The 18,560-nt window shown below is 40.9% G+C and overlaps 1 protein-coding gene across 1 annotated transcript in view; it reads right to left on the reverse strand.

The window, feature by feature from the left end:
- Positions 1-12,554, reverse strand: part of CHST15 (carbohydrate (N-acetylgalactosamine 4-sulfate 6-O) sulfotransferase 15) — an 18,702-nt gene extending 6,148 nt beyond the window's left edge. The window contains exons 1-4 of the mRNA XM_010008807.1: positions 11,478-12,554; positions 10,315-10,654; positions 8,620-8,766; positions 3,419-3,575 (exon numbers count right to left, since the gene is read on the reverse strand). Coding sequence (XP_010007109.1) covers positions 3,419-3,575; positions 8,620-8,766; positions 10,315-10,654; positions 11,478-12,065 — 1,232 coding nt within the window. The 5' untranslated portion in view covers positions 12,066-12,554. The remainder of the gene's footprint in view (positions 1-3,418; positions 3,576-8,619; positions 8,767-10,314; positions 10,655-11,477) is intronic.
- Positions 12,555-18,560: the final 6,006 nt, after the last annotated feature.

Raw genomic sequence — 18,560 nt, forward strand, 5'->3', positions numbered from 1 at the left:
ATGAAAGAGTCCAGATTTTCTTGGGGTTTTTTTTGTAGGAAAATCCACCTCCAATCCTACAGTAACTTTCCACCAAAATCTTTCAATTTACAGCTTTCCACCTCTTGGGTTTTTTTAAGCTGAAATACTACAGCCACGGGGATGGTTGACATTTGTTCTACAGTCTGTAGTGCTGCTTTCCCCAAGCAGTCCAACCTCACTCTACTTTGAGGACACCAAGAGATGAGCCCATGTGTGTTTCCTAGGTCACACTTTGAGCTCTATGTTTTCTGCCTTTCATAATTTCATTTCACTTCATCATCTTTGATTGAAGAAAGGGTTCATCTAGAAATGTGAGAAGTGGCAAAAATCACCATGTTGTTTAGCCCAGAAACAGGGATTTCTCTAAATGAGAGCAGAGGAATATCCCCTCATCACACATTTTTAGAATAAGTTTTACAATTGCTTAGTATTAATTTTAAAAGATTCTCTAAAATCAATTCCCTTTGGAGTTGGTGGTGGTGAAACAACCCAACCCCTACAGGCAAGTAAAATAACTACTTAAGCATTAATCCTTGAACCTTTGATTAAACTTCTCCAAGAAAAACATGGTTCAAAGAGACAAAGGTAATGCTCTGACATGGCATAAATATTAGATCTCCTGAACATGATATTATTTTTTTATCTCTCTCATATTTAGACCTAGAAATTATGACCAGAACTAAAACAATACTGAAGAATTTTGGAGACATTTTCGTAACGCTTAAGGAGTCACTTCCCTGAGTGTATTTGTAGCACAAATATTACACCCCCTTAGGACCCACCTCTCAAAAAAAAATCCAGAACTCCTAAACATCTCTCAGCCTCTTTCAAAAAAAAGCAAAACCAAACACAAGTGTCTAAGACCCCTCACAATTGACTTATTTAGGTGGTATTTTATTGCTGCAGTAACATTTTGTGTTGCACTTATTTTATTTCTCTTTTAACTTCCTTAGATTCCACAGGTACTTAAAAAATCATCATTTAATTTAGAAAGTTTAGGCCCTAATCCAGCAAAGCACTTAAGCCCAGGAATAGCCCCTCTGCACTCATTATTTGTGTTAGTGTCTTGCAACAACAGGATTTTAATTCCCATATGAAACAAAGAAGACTCTCTGTTCATGTAAAAAGGAAGAAAAAGGACACGTCTGTTGCAGGATGCTTTTAGTTCAATTTTAAATATATTTTTTAGAAGACAAAACACAGCAAACTACAGAAGATGAAGCAGAGGCACCCAGTACTAACTTAAGGAGACACCAAATAAGACAAACAGTCTGGTTTTTGTCCAGTTCTTCCTAGTCTGGTAAATGCAACTGGGACATTTTTCTTCAAAAACAAACCCACCAGTTCCATCTCAGAGCAGAGGGAGGCACTGGGCTTGGGCCAGACTGGTTGGGCAGCTGATTTCAAAGTGATGCCCACCAAGTGCTGGAGGACCACAACCACAGCACCCCATGTGTCCCATTCCTCTCCAGTGACAGACCTTGGGTCCCTCCTGCTGCTCCCATCAAAGAGCCACCCCAGAAGTGCAGGGCATGAGGATGAGCTCAGGAGAAGCTTCTTGCTGGGGGAAATCAGCCAGCAGGCATCACATACAGCATGTGATTACAGCCCAGCAGTAATTTTATTTAAAAGGTTTATTACAACTGCTTAGTATTTCTAATCACCCATTAAAAGAAAGGCATCAGTTCAAAGACTTTCTGACATCTTATGGAAAACCATGTTCTTGGAGACAAGTTCTCTCTCCTCAGGGCAGTCAAGATTTTCTATGTTTCTCTCCATCTGTTTTTAATTCTGGGGACATCTGCCTGGATATAAAACCTTTGCTGATTAGGATTTCAGCTGTTCCAGCTACTTGAAATCATTATCCTCAACCACTATCCATTACCATGAAATAATGACACTATTGACACCCACCATCACAAACCCTGAGGTCCTCCAAATATCTCCCTGTTGGGGGATGGACCAGAACCTGTGCAGGCCAGACCAGACCCTGTCCCAGACCCTGTCCAGGTCACACCAGACCCTGACCTATGTCCTCTTGTCTACTGCAAAGCAACTGTCCTTCTGCCAGTGGAGCTGCCTGGGCCACCACTGCTGCTTTTGCTCCTCCAGTTCAGATGAGCTACCAGCAACAGTGGCATGGGTCATTGCAAACAGAAATAAACAAATTTATCATAAATACAGAAAGGGAGATGAAGCTGACCTCTTTTCTCACCCTTCTTAAAGCCAGCCAAGAGCTACACCCACATTACAGAGGGTGGTTAAAGCAATCAGGGAACTTGTCAGTAATTTACATGAGGAAGCCACTCCAGCCAGCTCTCTCACAGAAAATTATCATCTGTTAAATCCTGAGGTCAGGAGATGCTGTTCAAAGTTGAGAGCTGCATTTCCTGACACAGGAGGCCAAGTCCTGCCCTGGGGGATGGTCCTCAAGGATTCCCCATCCCTTCCCTCTGCCAGGTCACTCTGGGCAGCTGCTGGGCAAAGGGGCACAGGCTGCTTGCACAGGCCCTCACCAAAACCTGGTCCCCATCAACATTTGCACCATCCTCTCCATTGTTCTGGGTGTTTCTTGGCTTTGCCCATGAGCACTGACCTAGCTTTGAGTGTCCTGAATATTCCTACAGAACTACAGAGAGAAGGAGTTCACACCCCCTTGGTCTGATCCTTTTTGGCTCTGCCTCCATCCCCATCACCCTCATCATGATCATCCTCCTTCAGTGGAAAGGAATGCCCTAGAAATCTGGGAGAAGACTGAAGAGAAAAAGTGAAATGTGAGTGGACTGAAGGGTCTTCATGGGTAACACAATGGAAACCACCCAAGAACAGCCCACATCTCTGCAAAGCAGAGCCCTCTCACTGCACACAAGGCCAGGAAGAGAAAGGATTAACTCCTAAGCAACTGGGAGCTGTGCAACCTAAAATTGTCCAGTGAAACTTGATATGAGTGTTGCACCAAACATCTTTCAGACTTACATAAGTTTGTATTATTTGCTGACTCTGGGGCTGTTTGCAGTCTTTTGATCATTTGGAACAGCATGTCCCTTAGAGACACAAACCTTATTATTTGACCCAAATGGAAGCAATTCCCAAGACCACTTATGCAGAGACACGTGAACGTGGTGCCACCCCCAGTGCAGAGAGTCCTGCTGAGAACCAGAGCATCTTAGCTCAGGTACTGGAGTCATCTTGCTTTTGGCAACATACAAATGATCACACTATCACAATCCCATAGGCCACAATAGACAGAACAACAACCCTTGGCAGCCCTCATCACAAACCCAGTAACTGTCCAACCCCACAAGAACATCCATTTGCAACCAAGAGAGAGTGAATAAAATTACTACAGCAAAGACATTTTTTTCTTGCATACTGTAGCAACATGATCCTTGCTCACCTTTCAACGGGGTCTCTCAGCATAATGATGAGTTTGGCATTTGGTTGGAAGGCATGGAGAAAATCCTGGATTAAGAAGGGAGGTTCTCCTTCAGTACTGTTGTCATAAAAGAAGATCCAAGCGTTGTTGTCCCACATTGTCGAGGCACTGGCTTCCCCTGAGAATTAAAAGCATCTCTGCTAGTAACTCATGTCATTCTTTGTATTGGAGGGGAAATGGCTCAGTTTTGAACTGGTGTAGGCTGTTTAAAATGGGCTATTAATTTCAACATCTTACAAATTGATCTGGTTCATGGTCCCCAGAGCCAGAGCAATCACTCTGAGCTGTACCCTTGTGAACACAGTGATGGTTAAGGCAGGTTTTTATGTCTTTCCACCTGAAATATTACTGTCCACTAACCACACTGCTTCTCATTAGTGGTTAACACATATTTGATCTGGGCTGGAGCAGGCTGCTCAGAGGTTTGGCCAGCCCTCCAGCAGGAGTTTGTTGTTGTTGAAGACCTGCCTTGCTCCCTGTAGAGCCCCATGGGCTGGTTTTACTTCTCCTCATCTCAGAGAAGTAATTTGCTAACAAATTGTACAACTTGACAGAAACTAAACAAAATAAGTGGTCTTATTTTATTATTATTTTATTACGACTGCTCCAGTGGGTCAAAAGTGTTTAGAACATAAGAGAGTCAGTGAGCACATGGTGAGGCCACACCTCAAATACTGTGTGCAGTTTTGGGCACAGGAAGGGCATCAAGGTGCTGGAACATGTCCAAAGAAGGGCAACAAAGCTGGTGAAGGGCCTTGAGAACAAGTCTTATGAGGAGCAGCTGAGGGAACTGAAGCTGTTTAGTCTGAAGAAAAGGAGGTCTGGTGCTGGTCTCTTCTCACAAGTAATTGATGTTAGAACAAGAGGAAATGGCCTCAAACGGCACCAGGGGAGGTCTAGACTAGACATTAGGAAGAACTTTATAACTGAAAGGCTTGTCAGACACTGGAACAGGCTGCCCAGGGAGCTGGTTGAGTCACCATCCCTGGATGTGTTTAAAAGTCATCTAGATGTGGCTCTTGAGGACTTGGCTCAGGGCTGGACTTGGGAGAGTAGGGTTAATGGTTGGACTCGATGATCTCAAAGGTCTTTTCCAACCTCAGTGATTCTCTGATTCTATGAAAATATTTTTTTAAATGTACTAAACAGCAGAATTGTATCACCATGGTTTGAAATATCCTTTTCTGAGAATTAGTTATCAAAGCTTTTTTTACATCACTACAAGTATTCATACAGACTAAGCAAAATATAAGTGTATACTAAATATTAGACAAAAGAAAAAGTCCATGGAATAAATAACACACTGGGTTAAAGGCCAGATTCTGATACCCTTAGTTTCTGAAGAAGCTTACTCTGAAAGTAATGCTGCAGGGAGAAACACAATCAGTTAACATCTCTACCAGAAAAGGATATATGACACTTCAGCTGCTAAATAAATGATCTGATATGATGCTTTGAATGGTGTAATCTCCCCTGTCTGCTTAAGTGGCAATAGTGCCATTTATGTGGCACACTATTCTTGAATAAATCACATACAGAAGCTTTTTGGAAACTTCCACTCTGTGACAGCCTAGTGAGAGCTGGTTCTTGGTAATGAGGTTTTTTGAATCAAAAAGAATGAGGTGAAAAAATAATAACATGAAAGATTTATTGACTTGCACATGGTTTCCCTCAGTTTTTTCTCTCCTGGGAAAGTGGAATAATGGTTTTTAAATATGGCCAAAATACAACATAGAAAAGATGCTGGCTCTGAACTTGAGCTTAACATAATGTGATTCATTAATAAAGAGTGGGAGTTGATAGAAAACACATTAATCTCATGTTTTGTTCATTTTGCCTCTTTTCAGGAGGAGATCAGGTCCATTGGCTAATGTGTCCACAAGAGCCCTGCTTTTCCATCTGCTGACACTTGTATTACCTGAGCTAAACCAAATCAGTGCATTTACACATAAATGGGCAGATTGGGCATCACAGAGCAGAACACTCCACAGATGTTGTTTCAGCTGGATCAGCTGCCACCCCAGAAGGTCTAAGGGAGGGACAACCACAGCATGGCTGGATCATCCTAAAGCATCAGTGGGGGCTCAAGGTGCTGCTCTAATGCAGTCAGGGAGAACTTGGGTGCAAGGAGGCAAATCTTCCCAAAACAAGATGCTTGTCGAGGATTAAGGGGAGAAAAAAAACCCAAACAAAAAACCCCATCATTCTCTCCTGACTTTTATCATTTCAATTTCCTGGAGCAGCCAAAAATACTCCTGACAATATGACAGAGTTCCTTTCTGGTTTATAATACAATTTTATTATCTGTAAAGAGAATGAGCCATACTAAACATCAGATAAATTAATCACTGCTATAGTAATTATGTCAAATCACAGCAGTGCAACCAAAAATCCATTCATTTTCTTATGGACTTAAGGAACATACGAATTACTAAATTGGCTAAAGAAGAGATGTATCATCTCTTTATCCAGTCATTAATGGATTAAAATCATACTGTGTTTTCACAAGACATTCCTCTGAATTTATCCTGGTAATAATCACAAATAAACAAGACCTGCTCAGGATGCCTCAGGCTGGACTAGTGTTGTCTTTTTGGTTCATCTCTAAGCAGATGTTGGGCTTCTTGGGAAAATGCAGTTATTATCCACTAAGCATAACATCCACAGAAGCTTAACTTCCAAAATAATGTAATGTGATAAACTACTGAAATGTTTATAGTTTTAATTTGATGTTTATTTCTAGTCATCTCAAATAACCAAATGGAGGATTCCAAGCGAACCTGATATTCATAGAGATTCACTTCAGCCCAGCTAGCTTTGTTTGTTGGTTTTTTTACCAAAGTCATAAATGACTGGCTTAATGAGTATAATCATTCAGGACTTTTCCTGTAAACTTAATAAGAAAAGCAAACAGAACCTTAATGAAACAAGGAATGAGACTACAGGAAAAAGAAACACAAAGTGAGTTCTAGAAAAAGCGGTAACAGGAGGTAAGTAATCAAAGATGCACATTGTCAATTAGATTAGTGAATTTAATTAGTATAAGCACTTCATCCATGAAAGGACAGGAGATGTTATTGTAAGGAGGAGGAAAATCTGCAGATGTCCTTGATGGCAACATTTCTTCAGACCTCATCTTGCAAATGTTGCTCCGTGTTGAATATATAATCAAGTGAATGATGGACTTTGATGGAGGCTGAGGAAGGACTGAACCAACAGGAATAGAGGCCAAGCCTCTGGCTTAAGTAGCATAAGACACAGTCACCATTTCATCCAGCCAACTATAGGTTAGATTTTTTAGAATGAGACAAAAAACCTACATTATTCTGGGGGTATTCCCTCTGAGGGCAGCAAAAATCTTGTCTCTATTTTCTGTAGAAGAACAACTTCAGGCCTACTTAAAGAGTCTCATTGTCATGGGGAACTGTCTCTTGCACAACTAGTATTTTCCAAGGACTGTGCCTGGTTTCCCTGGGAAATTTAGAGGTGACAGAATATTCTGTTCTCCTCAGTTTTCTGGTTTTAGCAGACATCAAAAGCAGAATGTAGGAATTTCTGCTGACATTCCTCATGAGCACTATAAATTCATCGCATCGTGGATCACACTGGACAAGCATGGTGGGTCATGGAAAGCAATCCAGGGACCTCTCCCTAGAGCCCAGTCCTATCTAGTGTCTAAACCTTTTTATTGCTTTCTTTCTAAACCTCTTTTAATGTTATTTAGGTAATTTAATATCAACTGAAATGGTAAGATTATCTTCATATAGTATCCTGTACAGGGCCTCAGGGTTCCACATCTGGAAAGAAATACTGTGCAAGAGAAGTTTCAACTCAGCTCTCTGTTCCTGGTCTTGACACCTGAATTATCTTCACTGCTAAAAAAGCAGCTCAGGAGTTTAATCACATTCATTTCATCCCACTAGAGGCTACACAGGGATGACACAAAGAATGGTGGTCATCCTTCTGACATGTATCTTATACTGAAGCTTAAGAAGAGCTGTGTTGCCATAAGGGAAACTGTCTATCTTGCAATGCCACAGTTAGTGAGTTAGCCCAGACACAGAGTTTGAAACTGAAGCTACAATCCCATCACCACAGACAAACCCCTTGTCAGGAAAACAAAATTAAAGCAAAGCTTGAAGGAGTCACCAAGGTCATCCTCATTCTTTTTTTTTTGATAGAATCACAGGCTGATTTGGGGTTGAAAGGACCTTAGAGATCGTCTAGTTCCAGCCCCACTGAATGAGCAGGGACACCTCCCACCAGCCCAGGCTGCTCCAAGCCCCATCCAACCTGCCCTTCAACACTGCCAGGGATGGAGCAGCCACAGCTTCTCTGGGCAACCTGGGCCAGGGTCTCACCACTCACTTTTTAAGAAAGATTTAACCAAAAATGCTGATGTTTATCAGGCATGAATTGCTTCCTTAGGTGTTTTCTAAAGATAATCACAACTTTTTAACATAGAGAGTAGCCACCCTCCAGGAAAAGGCAAGAACTTCTGCACTATCCACACACACCAGAGAAACCCAACATCAGGGACTCTGTGCCATGAACCGTCCACACCTGGGAAGACGTCTCCCTCACACCTCAGCTGCCAACCTGGAGCTGCAGAGACATATTTCAGTGGCTGCATTTGCCCTACCAATGATGATGTTGTTCATCTCGCCGTGCTCTTTGGCTGCTTCACTCTGCAGCACCCCCTGAATCTGGTGAGCTGCTAAGTCAAACAGGTCCAGGTAATCTTCCACCGGGTAGCGATTGTGGAAACCATCCCGCAGGCGAATGATTCCTAAACACAGTGACAAGAGAGAAGATACAATAGTAGTAGTAGCACTAATAACGAAGCACAGCTTCCCTGGGCAACCTGGGCCAGGGTCTCACCACTCACTTTTTAAGAAAGATTTAACCAAAAATGCTGATGTTTATCAGGCATGAATTGCTTCCTTAGGTGTTTTCTAAAGATAATCACAACTTTTTAACATAGAGAGTAGCCACCCTCCAGGAAAAGGCAAGAACTTCTGCACTATCCACACACACCAGAGAAACCCAACATCAGGGACTCTGTGCCATGAACCGTCCACACCTGGGAAGACGTCTCCCTCACACCTCAGCTGCCAACCTGGAGCTGCAGAGACATATTTCAGTGGCTGCATTTGCCCTACCAATGATGATGTTGTTCATCTCGCCGTGCTCTTTGGCTGCTTCACTCTGCAGCACCCCCTGAATCTGGTGAGCTGCTAAGTCAAACAGGTCCAGGTAATCTTCCACCGGGTAGCGATTGTGGAAACCATCCCGCAGGCGAATGATTCCTAAACACAGTGACAAGAGAGAAGATACAATAGTAGTAGTAGCACTAATAACGAAGTAATAATAATAATCAGGGCAAGATTAACCACTGGTATAAACTCTGATAGCTTCACCTGGCTGGTGCTGAGCCAGTGAAAACCAGCCCAAAATTAGAGCAACGATATGTAACGCAGCTAAAAGTGCCAATAATGAAGTAGCTGAGATTTGAGATGCTGTTTGATTAAGCTGTAAATTCACAGAGATAGGAAATACCTAAAGTGTTCTGTTTAATAGTACCTGCATGAACAGCTTGTATTTATTTTCTTCTAAATTTAGCTTTTGGAATTAATGTAAAAGACCAGATTCTGCATTCATTTGCATCAATATGAATTGAAGTCTTATTGGACTCCCACTAGATTTACTGTATTAAGGCTGAGAACAGGCTCTGATGCCAAATATGTAAATCAATGTGCACTTATCAAAGTCAGAGAAGTGGGAAATCATTGATGCTTTTATCTTTCACAAGTATGACAACAAAGCAGCATGATAACATCATTTATTTTCCTCCCCTCCTTCCCTACGCTCCAGGGTGAGTTCATTATCACCTTCTCCCTGCATTTCTCAGCATCTTGAGCCACATCTGTGATTTTTACACTCCTTTTCCCACTCTTCTTTCCAACTCTAGTCTCACTTCTCCACTTTCTGACAATACTGCCCATGCTCATCTTTGCATTCTTGCATCTCACCACATGACAAGAGAGTTTCTTGAGCAGGCAAAGGTCAAGGACAGCAGTGGGAAGGCAACAGAATAGGAGCAAAACTGAGTATAGAGAAGAACTTCCCAGCTCTCCTTTTCCTGTTCCTGCAAGGCCAATAATTATCAATTATGTGAGAGGAAGCTCAGCAAGGGAGGTGTTTTGTCCATCCTTTCTGGTTTTCCCCTTTAGGAAAGTGGGGTTTAATGAGGACCAGAGAAAGCTCAGCAGTGGGGGTTTTGGTGGGTTTTTTTGTCTTCTGTTTTGAGGGGAAAAAAAAATAAAGGTACGTGCATGGTGCTACAGTCTGCCTTGGTTTGTTGCCACCCCACTCATGGGAAGAGAAATTGTGGCCCAGAGCCTGGAAAGGGAGACAGTCAAGCTGGGACAAAGTCCTGTAGAGCATCAACCATCCCAGCAGAACAGGAAAGTGGTGACTTGCGAAATGAGCTTCTCCCCAGGAGGGCTGTTCAGCTTCAGCTGAAATTAGTCAGTCTCATAAAAACCCACTGAATCAGAGAATGTCATAAAAGAAAGAGACTTTCTTCTCCAGATAAATGCTACAAGCTAAACCAAGTTACTAGCCAGGAGCGTAGGAGTCACCCCTACTATGTAGAGAAAGTAACAGTTTCATTTGTTAGTCTATTTGTCATATTAACTTTCTTCTTTTAATTTATTTTTTTTTTCTGTTTTTAAAAATAACCATTAACTAATGTGCTGCTTGGGCAGAGAGAAAGGACTGAGCCACCAGGAGCAAAACTTAATCTTCCACTCTCAATAGCAGACAACACTCCTGGTTACCAGAGGTTTGCTCACCAAAGCGCTTCCTTGTCCACCAGTGTGGCTCTTTGATGGCTGAGAAGCGAACATCTGGATGCAGCCTGAGCCTGTCATACAGGTCTGTTGTCCCACACTTGGGCTGCCCAATGATGTAGAAGTGGGGCAGGCAGCGCAGGCGATAGTGTTTGTCCTTGTAGTGGTACAAGTGGTTCCAAAACACCTTCCTGAGGTAATCAAAGATGATCCGAAAGCGCCTCGAATACAGTGCATAGGAGTTTGTGGCATAAGGGTCTGTGGTTGTGTTCCCCCTGTACTCTTCATACCAACAAGGATTCTTGCTATTTGGAAGGAATTTATTAGGAATTACTGAAAACATCTGCAACATAAAGAACAACAGTTTCAGTCAAGGCAGAAAAAAAAAATGGACAGTTATACTTTCTAACTTCACACAGTAAGAGAACACAACAGAAACACTACGTGGAGACATTTTTAACTCCTGTTTGTTTTTTTTTAACTAAAAAGCCTAGAATTATAGAATGGTTTTGTTTGGAAGGGACTTTAAAGATCACCAACCTAACTGATTTCTTCTGATGATCCTGGAAACAACTTCTGTACAAACAACTGGAGTGGGAGAGGAGTACTTTTAGAATTCCTTTGATTTTAAGGCCAGAAAGGACCTCAATAATCCCCCAACTCCCCTGCAATTGTTCAAGTCAAACACTTTAATACTCAAATGAAATTAACCTCCAGTTTTTAACCCTGAAATACAAGGCTTGCACTGACTGGATTTGCAGGGAGGCACACTGGTAATCCGGTTTTAGAAAGGCTCCTTTCTTATTTATCACTTAAGATGACTGGCAAATAGAAGTCAGAATGATTTTGCCTGAGAAGAGGTGAGAATTCAATGAGGTTGTACAGCTATTTGAAGATTGCCTGACTTCTTGTTTCAGGTGTCAACACCATTTATATAACTCATCTGTTTTGCCCAGGACTCAGAATTGTGGGATCTACAAGATCAGCTTTTCAGCTGCTGTAAATCAAGAGGCTGCAGATGTAAATTAACAGGCTGTAGATGGTGTAAATCACCATATGAACATCTGAGCACTGGTATTTTTTTTTATCTGGGTAGAAGATTGACCCAAAAGTCTTGGAGTAAACAAGTGTCCAGCAGTTTCAGACACACTTCAATTCATACTTACATGTGGCTCTTGTTTCCTCAGCTCTTCTAAATCAGGGCGCTGTCTTGTTATGAACTCTATCTTTGAAGTAATAGTGTCAATAATTAATTTAATGCTTGGATAATCCTTTACATATGAAATATTTATTTTAGAAGGCTGGTAATGGTCTTTCATGTCACTAAGGCTTTCATTGTCCATTAAGCTTGGATTGCTAATAAAAGCTCCATAATGAAAGGGAGACGGTATCAACAAGAGGCCATGCTTGGCTCCAGTCAGTATGTAGGATGCCATCACAAGAGTCATTATAATCAACCCAAATATTAAGCTGCATAGCTTCCCCTTCCTCAAGCAGAAAAATCCATTCCAGCTTTCACTGTGATCAGTCCTCACTTCCAGAACTGCAAGCAACTTCATCTGCTTGCTGTCGGTGTACAAAGGGACCTTATTTTCTCCTTTGCAAACAGGACACTTCTGGTTATTATGCCTGGGTCCACAGCATCTGAAACAGTGTCTGTGCAAGTCATTTGGTAATAAATGTATGCAGCAATTAATGCAATAACTCATATTACTACTGGTGAACTCCTGTATTAGTGAGCCAAGCACAGCCATAAAAATGTTGCTGAAACGTATGAGTCATCTTCTGTAAGGCTGAAATGATTCAATTCCTTGAGTGATTTTACAACTACTCAGCAATGCAAAAGGACAGGTTCAAACCAGAATAATTCAAAGCACTCAAAAAGTGACAGTTGTCATATCAAGAAAAAAAAAATCCCACAACCAACACACAAAAATGGATGCACTGTGGATTTGGTTTGAAGAACTTGGCTCAGTAAGAGGAAAGTGGCAACGTAAGAATCAGCTGCAGAGCTGGCTCCAGTTTTTCCCATTGGGCAAAATGAGAAGGAAGAAAAATTGTTGCATGGCGTGAAAATATGCAAAAAATAAAAATAGCTCATTGTCCTCTGAGTTGTGCTGGAGAAGGCAAATACGGGTGGAAATTCCCAGGTATTCTCAAAACAGGTGCGTTCCAAACCAAATCGCTGCTGGTGGAAGCTTCATCTTCCCAGAGGTGGCTTCAAAGATTCACATTGTACAACCTAAAGAAGCAGAACCGTGTATATATAGAGAGAGACAGAACAGCAGACACAAAATTCCCTTTCATACAAAGCCTTGATGGCAAAGTACAACCCACCACAAGTAATTTCACAACTGGATTTGAAAGATGTCTTCTGTTTGCCATGCCCATTAATCACAGCAATCACAATATTAAACCCAAACAACGTCTGGCTTCAAGCTCACAGGGAATTGCCCTTTCTTTACAATCACCCTTCTGTTTACATCAAGGAGCAGTTGTTATCACAGCTAACACTACACCACTTCCCTCAGCTGCTCACCAACCCATCTAACAGACCTTAACCTGCCCTTTAAAGACAGAAGCATTTTTGGAGAGTGTTCAGTAACACAGGTTATGTTCTATATATGACCTTAAATTACCTGTCCTGTTGCAGGGTAGGCACCTAGTCAAGAGGAACAGGAAGAGATAAGACAACAGTCTCCTTTCAAGCACATGAGATAAAATATAGAAATAAAGCCAAAAGCCACAAGTGACACAAAGGCTCGTGACAGGTTCTCTGGTTCCTGGACCAAACAGTTCTATGGTGAGAGCAGCCACCCATGACTTGCTGCAAAGCCACCAAGAAGCTTTCAGCTCCACTGAGCCAAACACGTTTTGAAAACACAGTGCTTGGTAAAGATGGCAAGACTTATTACTTAAATGAAATGGGTAATTAGTACTGCAGCTTCAAGGCAAGAGCTTGGATTCAGCAGATCCTTCTAACGGTCCTTGGGAGAGGTTGTTCAGAAACTGCAGGAGGGGATGGAAGAATTCAGAAGCATGGCAGCTTTACCTGAACAGAACAATAACTGTTGCCCAAAAGGCTATGGATGATGAAATGCTAATAATTGAATCATTTTTCAGACTAAATTAATCTGTGTTACTACCAACTTCACCAGACCAGAGAAGCAGCTCATTGCTTTATGGAATATCTAAAGGTCCATCATTCACTTTTACCACTTAAATGAAAATATGTTTCCACACGTCACTATAATCAAAATATGGAATAGGAGAGATGTTTCATAATTCACACTTAGAAAAAATTAGTGTATCATCAAAGCAACACAATCAAATCAGCACCATTTTAATTCCCATGTAGGTGCAATTCTCCTAGTTAAAACACACCCCAGTAACTATGTGCAAATTTTTAGCTCAGTACTTTGCTAGTGGCTCCCTCCTCTGGACAAGCACTAGCTGCTGCTTCTCTGCAAAACCTCATCTTTCCTTTCAAGGTTCAGAAGTGCTTTTAATCTGCACCGTTTCCAAACATCCATCCATCCATCCATACATCCATCCATCCATCCATCCATCCATCTCCTTCCTTCCTTCCTTCCTTCCTTCCTTCCTTCCTTCCTTCCTTCCACCCAGAAAACTCTGACTTCACTCCTCCTTTGGCATGATTCTGTCACCAGCAGAAATCTTCCCACCTGATTTTGCCTCCTGGCTCCTGAGGAGCAACACAATATGTTGCTGAAGAGCACGTTTGTGCAATGTCCAGGACACATCAATAATGAAAATAATTTCTCATGATGATCCAATCATCACAGAGGACACAAGGGTCCTCTGATTACCCCTACAACAAACAAAATCACAGAAGTGTAACCATTACTAATTATAACTCCTAAAATTTGGCTATTTTACCTTTAATTCTTTCAACTCTTGAATTATTCAGAAATGTTGATATAACTCCTGGCTGATTCCTACAAAAGTGTGCAGGTCAAATGGGGCAGTCACTTCAGATCTTGCATTACTCCTCTTTCTTTGAGCTGCATTTTTCTGTGAGACAAAGCCCTTTGGTAAAATTATTTCTATTGTTGATGTCTCTCCCACCTAATACTGTCACATATTGGATAATTTCTGCAATCACAGCAAGCAGGCTGCATCTCAGGGCTCAAGAATAATTATTTAGATAATTGCTGAACAAAAGCATTTGCAAAATACCTTCCTATGGAAAAAAAAAGAAAAAAAAAGAAGGTTCATTTCCTTAATGAGTTTATTCTACAAGTCAGACGAGGCCATTTACTATGAACTGCCTATTTAAAGGAAAAATACATCCATTTTCTTTCCCAATCCTCTTCTAATGGAGCCTTAAACTTGCTTAGTGATACTGACTGAGCAGAGTTATCTGAGATAGTCTTCCAGGATCAACTCAAGGCTTGTGTATTTGACATGAATTCTTAATTTTTCAAAAGAGCCATCAGAGACTCATTAATGGATACAGGGTGCAGGATCTTAGAAAACCCAAATAAGCTGCTTAGTCCTATTTTATGCCCATTTCTTTGTTATTAAAATGATACTTGTCAGATGCAGACACCTTTCATGTAACTCCAGGACAAATATTACAAACTCAATGAAGAATCATGTTAACTGCATCTTTGACAGCTGAAGAGAATGCTTTATCAGGAAGCTGATACAAGGGGAATAAAACCAAACAACCAAGCAAAGAGAACAGCCAACAGAATATGCTCAATATGCTTGGGCTGCAGTAAAACAGAGATCTTAATCACACCAATCATAAGGGAAAAGAGGAACATTTAAAGCCCACCAGTGACCATAACTCTGCCAACTTATCCACACACACTACAACAGGCTGCTTAATTAGATGATCAGCTTGATGACCCACCACGGGGCAACAGGATATATTACTCAGCCAATGGAACAGATCAGTTGATTTGATTTGATTTTAATAACTGCCAGTTGCAGACTTACCACTTCACATGATTTTCCACTGTCCTCTTCATGTAGTAAAAATACTCAACTGTAATAAACACCTAAAAATCAGGATATAATTCCCTACTGCCACTCCCTTCTCATTCCCAAGAAGGTTTTAAGAAAAGTTCATTCCCTGTCCATTTTACCACACAATGAAGGCTGCCCAGCAGAAGGGCAGGATCTTTCCTACAATATATTTTGGTTTCTTCCATTCAACATTTCCAGTAGTCATAACCACAGACACACTTCACCTTTTCTGTACTTCATTATAGAAAGCAGAAGGCTGTGAACTGCAGACAGAATAAAGGTTATGGAGATTTGAGTTGGTAATAAACCATTTATGGGGTGTTTTTTTATTATTATTATTATAGTTGCAAAACTGCTCTCAGTTCCCTGGCAGAATATGACTCTCTTTACACAACAAGCAGTGTCTTTGTGTATTGTTGAATAATGTAGCAGGTCATTTCCTCTCGTTGAAATGAATGGTGAATTATTTATGACCATGTCTATACGGTGTTTGTCTGTTGTGCACAAACGTGTCCCAGCTCTAACTACACAGCAGAAGTCAACAACAACCTTTTCAAGCTCCTTGCCCCAAAGCAATCCTCCTCATAAATATAAGCTAAATAGGGTAAAAAGATTCATTCCACCAAAAATTAAACATGCGAGATTTTTTTTCTCATTCACATATTTTTGCTCACTGCAAATATTTGAGATTCTGTTTTCTTTTAAATATATGCTTCATAAAATTTCTCCCCTTTCTCTTAAAGGAGTGTAAAAGAAAACTGTAATCAAAATTACAATAAAAAGAAATTACTTTCATATGCTCAGCCATAAAACTGAAGTTCTCCCATGAATAAGACAAAACAGAACAGATTTTACATGCACACACCTCTTCTGGACATCTTAGTGCCTTCTCAGGTCACCAACCTTAATATTTAATGTGCTTTCTGTTGTTCATAATTCTTTAAAATCAAGATAAAACACACTTTTGCTCATGCACTTAAGGCTAAATTTTATCCTAGCCTTGTTACTTTAACCTTTGATGTCAGTGGAGCTACAGCACTTGGTTTCCTCTCCTCACACTATATAATTAAAACGTGGAACTCATTGGGGCCAAAAGTCTAAACATATTTGAAAGACTTTAGACCATGAATGAGATTAAATCTATCAATGGATGCTATCTTAAATTCCCAGACACTAGAAAAAAGAGAAATCTTTTAATAAATCTGTTAATACCTGTTCTTACACCCTCACTGAGCATTTATTACTGGCTGCGGGCAGGAAAGAGGAACAGAGGTGCCTTTGCCAGTTGAAGATCTGAGCAACAATCATCCTGGGCAGGTCAGAGCCTGAAAAAATGGATGTGTGAGACAGGTTAGAAAAGAATCCACCTACTCTTAGGTGAGATGGGATGATGCCCAGCCAAAGCCTGCCACTCAGCTCCAGCTCCCACAGACAGGCTCTGCAGTCTCACTAAACACATTTTCTTTTCCCTTTCTCTTCATTTTCCTAGTCCCACTCATGTCAAGGCATCACATCAAGGGTTTATACTTTGATGTGCTTAATAGCACTCAGAAAAATTATCTCTTTTTCCTAAGGAATTTTATTACTTCCCAGCAAGACTAACAACCTAAAACTATTATAACGTGGAAACACAAGAGCACTTCATGTTCTTGCTCTGTTGCTTCCTTGTTATGGGAAGACCTTCAGCTGCTGGGATGGCTGTCATTTCTCAGTGGGATGAGAAGCAATTGCACCACAAGAAGATACTTCAGCTGCAGCACCACCCAAAGCAGACACGTGGAACATCTCCTCTGCTGCAGGTAGCACTCACCCCCTTCCTCTTTTATAAATGAAAGCTACAGATGCTATAAAAAATAAGGATAGACACCTTCAGTGAGAATAATAAGAAAAGGAGTAGGCAAAAGATAGCACTGCTGGATCTCATCTGGTCAGTAACTTCTGAAGGAACACATGGCTCCTAGTTTAATAATATTTAATACCATTCTTGGAGTAACAGCATTATTGCTTTATCCATAGTCTCCTAATTGTTGTCACTAATTTAGATAAATATTCTTATTGCCCAAGTGCCTTCCCTGTCAAAGCAGGAAGATCTGCTGAATTCAAGTTCTCTTTTTGTGCTGGTAATGTTGGGGGTTTTTTGAAATTTCAGAGCAAGGCTGATCCCACACCCCCTATGAATACGCCAGAAACAAACTTCCCTTGGGTAATATTTCACTCCCAAGATCTCCTGTGAAGACAGGGCTGTCATTAGACACAAAAAGATGTAGATCATTAAGTGAAATGCTGCCCACAACCAGGCCAGAATAAACTCTCCATGACTCACATGAAGAGGAATGGAAACATGAAAGGGCAAAGTAAGGCTGGCAGTGTAAAACCTTCATCAAATTTTCATATGAATTTTGTTTTAAATAAGCAATATTTAGTAGCAGTGCAGCACAACCAGGTAATTTCTCTTCCATTCCTCCATCACCCACTTCATCACTGCCCACAGCAGCAGGGAACAGATGTCTCACAGCAGTTCTTCAGCCTGTGCAAAAGACATTTGTGACTTCCAAATACATAAATAAAACCTGAAAAACTTTTTTTTTTATCCCCTTATGGATACTTTGGAGCTATCAAGCTCACTGGAAGGGATGAGGATTGAACCAGACCACAGGCTGCACAATGATTTTGCTCCCAGCCATGGTCTCTTCAGAACAAGCTGAAGTATTTGTACAAGTGTGGTGAAGTATTTGTACAGCATGAGGAAGTTCATCCTGTTAGTGAGCAAGTTGTTCTGTTTTCATAAATAAACAGTACAAGCCCTAAAAACCTGATCTAAGAAAAATAAAAGAAAATGAGCTCAGGAAAGGAGATGAATAAGTGTGGATTTTCTTATTGTAGGCTCCTCAAGTTAACAGTTTGGGAAATAATCTTTGCCTGAACTCCTACCTATTTAACTCAGAGAAATCAACAAGCTGCTAGAAAGAGGACATGTCAACTAAATGAGAAAAAAAGAATCACTGACCACTGCAACATCCTTGCAAAACAAACCAAAACAAAATAAGCTATTGCACTAGTTTGGGAAAGCAGCAGGACTCATTAGAAAGCACAGCAGCCTCCTGCAGACTGAAGTTATGGAAAGCTTCACTATTTGCTTAAAAAAAATCTTAAAAAAACCCAACAACTAAATCAATGAAACCACCTCTGGAGAAATTATATAAAGTCACTGCAAACATTTTCAACAGTCCCATTTTAAAAGCTGGGATTTT

Source organism: Chaetura pelagica, unplaced genomic scaffold (assembly GCF_000747805.2).
Source record: "Chaetura pelagica isolate M959 unplaced genomic scaffold, ChaPel_1.0 scaffold102, whole genome shotgun sequence".
NCBI classification, from domain to species: domain Eukaryota; kingdom Metazoa; phylum Chordata; class Aves; order Apodiformes; family Apodidae; genus Chaetura; species Chaetura pelagica.